Source organism: Rhinatrema bivittatum, chromosome 15 (assembly GCF_901001135.1).
Source record: "Rhinatrema bivittatum chromosome 15, aRhiBiv1.1, whole genome shotgun sequence".
Lineage (NCBI taxonomy): Eukaryota > Metazoa > Chordata > Amphibia > Gymnophiona > Rhinatrematidae > Rhinatrema > Rhinatrema bivittatum.
Window position 1 is genome coordinate 60,086,344 of NC_042629.1, and position 11,152 is coordinate 60,097,495.

General features: G+C 46.2%; 1 protein-coding gene across 1 annotated transcript in view; it reads right to left on the reverse strand.

The window, feature by feature from the left end:
- The window catches only part of P3H1 (prolyl 3-hydroxylase 1), a 30,220-nt gene extending 20,796 nt beyond the window's left edge, over window positions 1-9,424 (reverse strand). Inside the window, exons 1-4 of the mRNA XM_029578295.1 lie at window positions 8,887-9,424; window positions 4,458-4,610; window positions 2,152-2,341; window positions 1,259-1,390 (exon numbers count right to left, since the gene is read on the reverse strand). Of these exons, the coding sequence (XP_029434155.1) occupies window positions 1,259-1,390; window positions 2,152-2,341; window positions 4,458-4,610; window positions 8,887-9,348 (937 nt within the window). The 5' untranslated portion in view covers window positions 9,349-9,424. The remainder of the gene's footprint in view (window positions 1-1,258; window positions 1,391-2,151; window positions 2,342-4,457; window positions 4,611-8,886) is intronic.
- Between the last annotated feature and the right edge of the window lie 1,728 nt (window positions 9,425-11,152).

An 11,152-nucleotide genomic window follows, 5' to 3' on the forward strand; every position in this document is an offset into this window, starting at 1 on the left:
TTCTTAGGATAGAGTCTGACGCACAGGTTAGTGGCATCAGAAAGCTCAAAACCCTTCTTATTAATGTTGCTATTTATTTATTTATTTAAGTTTTTTTATATACCAACATTCAAGACGATAGTCCCATCATGCAGGTTCACAAGAAACAGGGGTGCAATTAAAATAAACTTTACAATTTGAACAATAGTGCAGAAAAGCAGTTACATGTAACAGGGAATCAATAACTTGGAGTAAGAAGGAAAATGAAGATCAGATAATTATAAATATATATAATAACATTATAAGGGTTATAATTATGAAGCTATAAGGCTATAATTATGAAGCTGTACCCTCACTGTCCCAATATATGAATGGGATTAAGAGAGGGCCTCTTCTAAGTCCCATGTACCTTCTTTAGATCACAGGTTAATCACCTGGATGGGCAGGGGAAGAGGAACTGAGGTGCCCACACAGAATCATGGTAGACAGCCTTAGCGCCAGCTCCACGCTCTCCTCACCACGTATAATGGAATTATTTCTGTTTTGTCTGAGGGTGTATTTAGAGATTAGGCTGTATGGATTCAGAGTTCTCAGCCAGACACAGACTAAAGGCCACAGGCCAACCTCCGAGTGAACTCATATTTATTGTTCTGCGCTGTAAAATGCTTATAGACAGGCAGGAATCTGTTTATTGCAGTTATGCCAGTAGTTCTATGGTGAGAAAGTAAGTAATTAACTGATACTACAGCCTGAGAGCGTGGAGGCCACACAGCTGGGCCTGAGGGAACACTGCTCTCTCCCAAACATTTAGTGCATAAGCACTAATAACAGCTTGTGTGAGAGAACGCGCCCTTCCGGACGTGATAGCACAGACTGATCCTTTGGAAACACAGAAGCAATTACTATCTGCAAGTAATCCTTCTGTATGATCTGATTTTATCTGATCTATCCTCTTACTTTCTTTCCTAAATACCTGGAACCGTGATGCAATAAACTCAGAGTTTGTGTGCGTGGAATAAGCGCCTGGGTATAAAGCCCAGTAATTGTGTGTGTTTACGTTGGGTGAGCCCCCGAGGCAGTCCTGTGCGCGTGCAGGTGACAAGCCCCTCAGGTAACTCCCAGTGTAGTCCCCCAGTGAGATCAGCCCCCAAGTCAGAGCCCCCTGGGCAGAATGCCAGTGTGCACGATTTGAACCCAAAACACCATGTCACATCGTTGCGTCCTAAAACCATGACCCTAGATTGCCCCTTGATATTGAGGATCTAAAGCAGAACATTACCATTGTAATAAGCAAATTGCAGGTAGTTAAAATGCGAAGGAAGAAAGTCTTCTATTGGCTTTTCTCGTCCTGGCTGTGAAGCTAGTTCAAGAACGCAGCTCTGTCGACAGTTCAGGATCTGTATGTAGTGATCTGAAGGAGAAAGGAAGGTGCGGAATAGCATAGTAAATTGCAAAAATAATAAACTAGTGCTAACAGTATTTCAGACTAGAATGGTCAGTTGTCATTAGTAAGAAGCAATCTTGGCCATTCCTCCTCCAACAAGTCAACTGGCAATTCAAAGCTTGCACTTCGATGGTCAATAATATTGGACAGTCATCTTATAACAGAGAAATGATTACACAGTACACCCTGCTTCAAGTAACCCAATCCTCCAGAGCCACAGGCAGGTCTGGTTTTCACGATACCATGAATATTCATGATGGGTAATTGCATGCATTTGATATAAGAACCCATCTCATTTGATCAGTTTGTGCCAGTCAAGGTCCAGAGCTGCCGACCCATGCTCTAATGGGTTGTTCTCTCCAGTTGTAAAAGAGTAGAAGGCACACCCCAGACTCTGATTATAAGAGAGTCAGTGGTGCAATGCACTCAGCCTACAACGGAGAGGCCACTGAGAGGTGAAAATACATTTCAGGGAACCCATTTCCTGACAATTCAGATGTATGATGTATAAGATAGGAACAAACAGGAAAATACCCAGTCTGATTGGATTAAAGTCTATAAACCTTCAATTATATTCAGAATCTTTCTTAGTAAGATTGCGATCTACATCCAAATCTGCACAAACCCACCCTAGTTTCCATGACCCCCGATCTCTACCCTTCTGAACCCTCCAGGAGTAGGGCTCCTCTGGACCAGGGTCTGGCCCAACCTCGGTGAGCTGTACCCACCTGTGATGCTTTGGAAGAGGTCGGCGCTGTATTCCATGTAGTTGTATCCGTCGTGGTCATAGGGCCCCTCACAGAGGCTTCGGCATTCTGTGTCCGCCAGGAAATACTCCTCCAGTGCCTTTTCAAAGTGGATAACAGCTCCAGCTGGCTCCTCGTCGGTATAGGAGCTCACCCCCAGGCGGAATGCTTGCTGTGAAAGAGCGGCAGCAACAATTATTGAGCAGCAACAGGACAGAGCAGGCTCCGAGAGCACGGTGAGAAGAGAGAGAGGCGCCAGAAGCTCAGGATTCTCCAGGCTGCACAAAATCCCCTCCCGGACAGGCCACAAATTCAGTTTCTTGGTACAAAAGCAGCCTCCCTACAATCCTGGCAGAACAAAAACCGGCCAGTAAAACTGTAATTTGCCGCCTTTTCAAGTTATTATTGTGCAGCCGGGTATAAAAGAAGCTTGGAGTTACTACTTTAAAAAAGGTAAGGTTTTAGAAGGTAGCCACGAGCACTGGGGTCCAAGACAGTTTATCCAGGGCTGCCACAATGCTAGAGAAAATGATTTTTTTCGGAATAAAGAATCACGGAGTGAAATTAGTAAATTATGTGAAGGATACAGTGGGCTAAGGACTTCAGGACACTACGAAAACGGGAAGGCCTGGGACAAAGAATGAGGCCTGGAGCCAGGTACTAGAAGGTATTTGGAGATGCTTCAGATCACTGGATCTAGCGGAGCAACAGGCCTGGATCTGAGATCTAATTTTATGGCCACTCATTTCAAGGCTACTGATAAATGGAGATCAGAAGGACTGTTGGAGAAAGCGTAACAGTAAAGAGGATCTAACACACGTGCCGGTCTCGTTTGGCAATTAAAAGCTTTTGGGATAATGTTAAAAAAAAAAAAAAAGTTATATATGGAGTATGTTGGGGCTTACTACGGTATAACAACATCGAAGGTACCAAAAAATAATGGAAATTTGTTTTGGCTTCAATGTGATCAGCAATCAAATAGAGAAATAAGATGCCACCATTATATTTGAAAAAAAAAATTACAAAAGAATTTTTAATACAAAAACATTTAACTTAGATATAATTACCTACAACAAATAGTATTTGGGTTGAAATACTATTCTTTTGTCATCTGTTCCAAATTGGCATCTTCTGTCTATATTTGTAGGTGGGGACTTGGCAGTCCTGAAGACCCGAGCCTATGTGTGCTGCTTCGTGCACCAGAGGTGTTGGGTGTACAAAGCTAAACCGCGGAGGGGAGAAGAGTAATCTTGTGACAGTGTACGGCACTGCCGACTGCTGGGAGGAGATGGAATTATTTTTAACAAGCTGCAGGGGGGGGCGTTCCTGTTGATACAAAAGGATTGGGAAGAGGCTGAAAACTTCTTGGAGAGTCTGAGAAGGTGGAATATGTCATGTATGGGAGACCTGGTACTTTCACGAGGATGGGGGAGGGTGGGGCTGTGTTTAAACTTATGGGCTGGTGGGATGGCTGCGGTGACTAGAAGGTGCTAGGGAGGGAGATTTTGGAGGAGGGGATATTAAAGGTATATTACTGTTTAGAAAAACACCTTGAAAACTGTTGTTCTTTTTAAATGTACACATATTTTGATTGATTTTGTAGTGTGGATAATTCTCTTTTTGTAGTCCTGCTGTGATTTTAACAAACATTAAGTTAAAAAAAAAAAAATTTGGGTTGGCATTTGGCAGCTTTAAGCTCTGTGGGGTTCAGGTCATCACAAGCCATGGTCAGAGGGAGGCCCCCCCTAACCTCATCTTTCCAAGACAGATCAGGAGCTATCTATCTGCACCAAATCAGTTCAGAATATTGTACAGGCCACAGCCTCTGGGCAACCCTGCTTAAAAGCTAGGACGGTTTTATAAAGCCAAACTAAGAAGCAAATGCATCTGGGCATGGAACAAGACCCGGCCATCCAAATTCTCCGCAAGCTTAGAAGTCTGGCATTTGTAAGGAAGGCTGTTATATACACTTTGGGGTTTGCAGCAGATCATTGTAGTTGGTGAAGCTATGCTGATCTAGAAAATTAGCTGTACGTTGCTAGCCAGAATTTCTAAACTGTCATTTATTTTAGAAAATAAAATAACAGGTACTGGGATGGGGACAAATGGTACCTTTTATTATAAAGCAGTTGTTCCCTGGGAGACCAGGTCCGTGTGTAACAACAGTCTGGATCAGAATGAACGTCAAAGCAGTGACAGCATGGCGAAACCTTGTTAGAATGGCAAGAGCTGAAATGTACAGCTCACGTCCTGCAAAATCAAATTCACGGCAACAACCGAGTACTCACCATGTGAGGCCTGGTCTCCAGGTCCTTGAAGTCGGATTCCTTGACTCCGGCCATCATCATGTAATACTCGAGGTTCTGTCTCATCTCCATGTGGTCTGGATTGGCCACGAAGAAAGTCTGAGCAGCAGCAACCGCCTTATCCATCTTATGGATCTGAACCAAGTAATGCAAGCAAACGAAGAGAGTGATCATGCGTGTCCAACCCCATCAACATCTGGCAGAACGGAAAAACTGCAGCAGAGAGATGAGAACCCATGCGGCGGAAATCTCAGACCAAAGACCATCGAACCCAGCCTTCTGTCTCCAACAGCGGCCAGTCCGGGTCACAATTAGCCGGCAGATCCCCAATAGCTGATGTAGTCCTCCTCTCTCTCAAGACTGGAGGCTACCTCGCCAGCTGTTGAAGAAGCCATGGCCCTAAATTTTTTTTTTTTTAATGGTCTTTGTCTAACCATTCATTTTTTTTTCAATAATACATAGGAAACCTGGTGGTCACCCAGCAACTCGCTGTTAAATATGGGTGGCCAAATCACGACCACTTGGTTGCTGCAATTCTTCCACATGGCATGCAAGAGACAACAGTAAAAAAAACCAAAACAAAAAAACCCAAAAAACTTCCAGATTCTGTAGCTCTCTGTATTGCACAATAAGAAAAAAAACTGTGTAAAACAGTGATGAATATCTCAAAATAAGAGAGACCAGATATAAAATGTAAGGACCTACATATGCAAACCCTAGATGAGAAGAGAGCGAAGGGGAATCTAGTAGGGATAGTCAAATACCACAAAGGTATAAAGAACACACAAGCAGCAAACCTTTTTTGGCATTAAGAAAGTTCTAGAACAAGGGGGTCAGCTGTGAGGCTTCAAGGGGGCAGACTCAGGAGCCACAGTAGGAAATATTTCTTTAGGGAAAAGATAGAGGATACATGGAACAGCCTCCCTGAGGCCTACAGATGGGACCACGAGTCCTCGCTATTAATTAATCTTCATTGGTTGCCCATTAATAAGCGCTTTGAGTTCAAACTTTGGATTTTAGTTTTTAAGGTTTTAAAGGCTGAGAGTCTGCCTTATTTATTGGCATTTTTAAAAAGACATTTGCCTACCTGGAACTTGCAATCTCAAAGTAAGTTGTTACTGCAGGTTCCCACTATAAAGCAAGCTCAGTTAATGGAAACCCGTAAAACGAGCCATTTTTGTTAGTGGACCTTTGTTGTGGAATGCTCTTCCAGATTCACTGAGAAACAGCGATTCTGTTTTAACACTTCGTAAGCAACTTAAGGTTCTCTTATTTTTGAAAAATGAATGATGTCTGAAGATGTGGTCTTGGATAATTTATTATACCAGTTAAGATTGTTTTAATTGATATTATTTCTTATGTTATTGTATTTTAATGTATTGGGGGGTTGTTGTGATCTGCCCAGCATGGAAATCATTTTAAATAAATAAATAGGAAGGCTGCTACATACTTAGGTTACAACCAGCAAAGCCCTGATTGGAAATAACTAAGGTGTGGCCTTGTGGTTAGGGCAGCGGGCGGAGAACAGAAAGATTTAAGCGGAGCATTAAATATAAATAACAGAGATGGATAAAAGAAAAAACCACAGCGTGCTGCAAATCGGTCAGGAGGAAGGGAATCCAGCGCAAATGAACGTGCAAACAGCAATAAGTACAGGGAACCAAACCTCATGAAAAGTCCCATTGGCGTTTTTTTTCTTAAAGAGGCATTTTAAGGGGCTTCGTTTCTTGTAGGGTTACTCAGTTAAGGTTGCCTCCTCTCTTAGTCCACTTTGAATCTGGGGCAGGGGGGGGTTAGATTTAATGATTCGCCTTTCCCAAATCCAAGTCAAGGGCAGGGCAGAGATTCTGGTTGAGGCGGTAGGGCTTACAAGCCAAGGAGGTCACTCGCTAAGCAATCTTCCCATCGAGACAGAACGGGGAGAAAAACCCTTTAGTAAGTGTGGCCCTAAATAAGTCCTTGCGGCAACGAAGGGGGAAGAGCAGGTGGGAGCCTTGGGAGTTAAATCCTGGTTTCTCAGTTCAGCGCTGCTCTGCTTTATAGCATATTATGGTTATTTTATATAATTTTAGCCCTTGTGAATTCTGCACTTAAGATTGCTATTTTGCTGAGCTTCGTGCTATATATTTTGCTATTTTGCTGAGCTTCACGTTATATATTTTGTTATATTGCTTATACTTCATCTCCACTCTTATGTTGTAGCCTGCCTTAAGCTTTTCTAGGACAGTCAGGTTTTAAAAACAGCCCGGTTCATTTTATCTGGATCTGAAAGCCTGCATCCCGTCCATAACCCAGCCCCCTTTTAACAGAAAGGTAAATATTTTCAAGCAGCTGGCAAAACCCAGAAAGCTTAACTACGACTTCAGTGAACTTTATCACCCAAGGCGAATTGTCAAGGGCAGAAAACACAGCCAAAACACAGCCTTCACCTGTTAGGGCCCAGCCCACTGTTTTACAACATCTTCAAATAAACTGCAAAGGACTTAGAAGCCCCCCTCGTTTCTCAAAAGAATAAATGGAAGAGAAGCCCTGCTGTTGGTCTTTCTGTTAAACGTGGCATTCTGCAGAGATTTCCTCTGAAGGCGCGAAGAGCACGCAGCCCCGCCTACCCCTTCCATGCAAACCAGGGCATGATCAGATAAAAAAAACCCCTCACCATTATTCACAACTCCCTGCACAACCACAGTCACTCCCAGCTTGAGGATGCTCTTCTATTCCGCTCCTCCAATCGTCCTACTAGAACCGCGCTCTCAGGAACCCTCTACACCCCTTCCCTTAAATGTGGTCACCACACTTCCACCAGAGAAAGAGCCCTATCTGTTGCAGGCCCCTCCCTCTGGAACACTATGTCACTTGAGCTCCGACTAGAACCATGCATTGGGAAATTCAAAACAGGGGTTAAAACATGGCTCTTTAAAATGGCCTCCCCTGACTCGGATCCTATAGTCCCCCTGTTCTCTCTACTCCTTCAGAGAAAGAGCCCTGTCATTACCATACTTATAGCCTTCTCCTTTATTCCTTTAATTGTACTCTGATTTGTCTCTCATATCGTCTCTTATATCTCTGCACCTCCTTATATACCCCTTTCCCCTGTCCGTAAACCCTTCCGTCCCATTAGCAACCCCTGCTAGACTATATACAGTTGCCTTTCTGAATGTATAATTTGTAATGTCATATATAGTGTCTTCTGTATGTTCTAGTTAAAGATAATGGGGCAGATTTTCAAAGGGGTATGCGTGTAAGATATGCAAGCTCCCCCTCCGCGCACCGCAAGCCCCGGCGTGCGCGAGTTATGCCTGCCTGAGGCATACATAGATTATTTGTAATACAGAGTTCAGATATTTTGTAGGTTTACCCAATTAACTAAAATGGTCTGTTCCCTCAAAACCCACCTAATCACCCCTCTTTAATTCATTGCCAGCCCCACACACTTATCTGTCTTACAGTCTTGTTAAGCTCCACAGAGAAGGGACTGTCTCAGCTGCTTCTGTGCAGCACCGTGTTGCATCTTGTAGCTAGATAGATAACTGTTTGTATACTTCAGAATGCAGCCTCATCTCCCTGCTAAAAATGCCAACGTCAGTGCATTTTAACGAAAGGCAGCACCACATGTCCTCCTATCTCCCATCATCACACTTAGCAGCTTTCAAAAGTTGTTATGTATGGCATGTGGGAAGTGTAATAACATCAAACTGCAACAGGCCTAATGTCTGATGTGGAAGTTAGTCGGGATCGGCTCTCTTCCTGCAGTTACACGCTGTACGGTAACTCTGGAAGTAAATAAATAAATAAGTGCACAGAAGGCCTTTTAAGGATTCCGGAATGGTTAGATGTGCACTCTAAAAAGACCTCGTTTTGAACAAGGGGTGCAGGCCAGGCGATGAAAAATCGTAAAACGTAAGGCGCTTTTCTCGCCGGGGCTGCTGCAGCCTTCACATTCCTCTGTGCAGCGCACAGGAGCAGGAAGGGCTGCAGCCACAACACGAGGCAGCCCCCAAACCAACTACGTGGCAGGCAAGCTCCCAGCTCCTACGGCAGCAAGCGAGGAGTCCCCCCGGGGAAAGGAAAGGCTCTCCCGGTCCAGGCCGCAGCTCCGGACCCCTTCCCGTATTCCAGCGCTGCCAAGGTCCCAAATGCACGCGCTTTCAGACCCAGTCTCGCCGCCCGGCCCGCCAGACCCATGTGATGCTCCGTTTCGCGACAAGTTCTTGATTATTTAGCAGTGCTCAATGAGCGATCGGGCTGATGCCTTTACTCTGACCTGTGCAGAAATAAAGGACCACGCGTCTCACTTGGTTCCTTGACGGCTGCTTTTGGAGAGGTCGGGGGTGTTTTCTTGCCCCTAATTTGAATGCACGTTGATCTGTGCCTCCTTATCTGGGGGCAGGATACCCGATCGGGGTCCCCTTACCTTGAAGTATGCCACTTGCAGGTAGTTGTAGGGGCTCCTCTTGCGGAACTCGAGTTCCAGCTCCTCGCTGGTCAGGTACCTGGAGAGAGGGGCCCGCAGCCGCCGGTGGTGGCAGGAGCTCAGGCACCGGGCCCTGCCCAAGATCCGGCGGAACAAGGCGATGTCGTAGAGGGCGGCGGGTGCGGGACCGGAGCCGGGGCCGGGCAGCAGCGCCCCGTAGGAGGGCTCCTGGCCGTCGCAGTGCCGGGCGCATGCCGCCCGCAGTCTCCGCAGCGCGTCCCGGTTCCGCAGCGCGCGCTCCATGTGCAGGATGACGGAGGGCCAGTCCCCGCGGTAATACGCCTCTACCCCGCTGTCGAAGAGCCGGTCATAGGGCTCCGGCGCCGGCTCGGGCTCCACGCCATCCCCGGGCTCCGCCAGCACCCCGATCCGGCACCACGCGAGCAGGAAGAGGAGCAGCATCCTCCGGGAGCGGCGCGCAGAGAGACGGGGGGGGGGACGAGCGGCGCCGGGGAAGGAAAGGGGGTGGGGGAACAGCGGACAGCCAGGGAGGGAGAGGAGGAGCTGAGGGCAAGGGGGGAGGAGACATTGGGCGGAGCCGCAAGCGGGTGGATTGATGAGAGGCGGAGCTTCTGAGGGGGGCTGGGCCAGACAAGAACACAAGGAATGGAAGGAGGAGCTAAGAAAACTGGGGGTGGGGCGAGGCGGCACTGGTCCAGGTCCCCTGCAAAAAAAAACAAAAACGAGAGCTACTGCAAGAGTCACACCCGCCAGGGACCGTCCTCCGAAGGATGCAAACGAGTCCAGCTTTCGGGATGAACACAAGGAATAGCCGGCATATTTTCCTATTTCATCTCCTGGGACAGCGTTCCGTTAGGTTATGTTCATATTTGCATAAAATTGGTCTGAGAATCAGGTTACTTTGCATATCCTCCTTATCCAGCAAGCCCGAGAAGGGACCAGGGTTGGGTACCTTAGGTTAGCACGGACGTTTCATAACGCTGCTTTTGAGGACCCCAGATGGGTTGATTTTCAAGGTAATTAAAATATGCAAATTCACATGGCTTTTATATTAAATATTTAGAGCACACCTTTTCATTGCTAGCTCAAGTACAGTCAGGGCTGCAGTTAAAAATTTGGCGATCATAGCCAGAGTACCACGGTAGCATCTCTTTAAAGTTCTGCCACATGGCCCCATAGCAAGCAGGCTCCTCTTTGACCTAGCTATTTGGTGCCTTCAAAATCTGCCACTCAGATTTGGCTAAATCTGGATCTGAATGTAGTAGGTATTGCTTTGTCCCCAGAGGATGTACCTGAGACAGCAGAGGGTAAAGTGAGGTGCCCAAGATTATGAGGAGGATCAGCAGAATTTGCATCTTGGCTTCACCACTCTATAAGTGCATTGTCATTGTGGTGTTGTGCTCCCCTGAGCAGGTGCAAGAGTATTTGGTGAACCTTCAGTCATGCCCCTCACCCCCATCCCCAAATTTACCCAATGGTGTCTACTCCAGCACAGCACTCCCTTCTTTGGCAGTATTGGCTCTGGGCCTCATGCTGGCCAGGATTTTGCACCCTCCAAAATTTGGTGCTCTAGGCCAGTGTCTCCAAACCTGTCCTGGGGGCCCACCAGCCAGTCGGGTTTTCAGGATAGCCACAATGAATATGCATGAGAGAAAATTTGCATGTCATGAAGGCAGTGCATGCAAATTCTGTCATGCAGATTCATTGTGGCTATCCTGAAAACCCGACTGGCGGTGAGACCCCAGGACAGGTTTGGGGCCCACTGCTCTAGGCGACCGCCTAGTTTGCCCAATGGAAGCAGTCTCCCTGCCTCTGCTTCAAACACAATTAGCTCCTTGTAAGAAAATGAGTACATTTTCTTTATTTGTGCTACAAGAGCCCCCCACCCTGGGATGCAGTAAGCAAATAGTATGCAATTGCAACTGGAGTTTAAAAAAAACAGGCAAAGATAAAAGGTGCACTAGGCTTAGTGAAAAGTGAAATAACTTTATTACTTTTTAAAATACTGTCTTTCATGACACTTCAAAGTGGATTACATTCCGGGACTGTAGGCATTTCCCTGTCCCCAGAGGGTTTACAATCTAAGGGCTGATTTACAAAGTCTTTTCTCCTATTTTGTGTCTATGGGAAAAATGCTTAGTAAATGAGGCCCTAAGTTTATACTTGAAGCAACAGGGGGACAGTAACTTGCCCAAGGTCACAAGGAGCATCAGCAGGATTTGAACCCTGACTTCCCTGCTCTAAT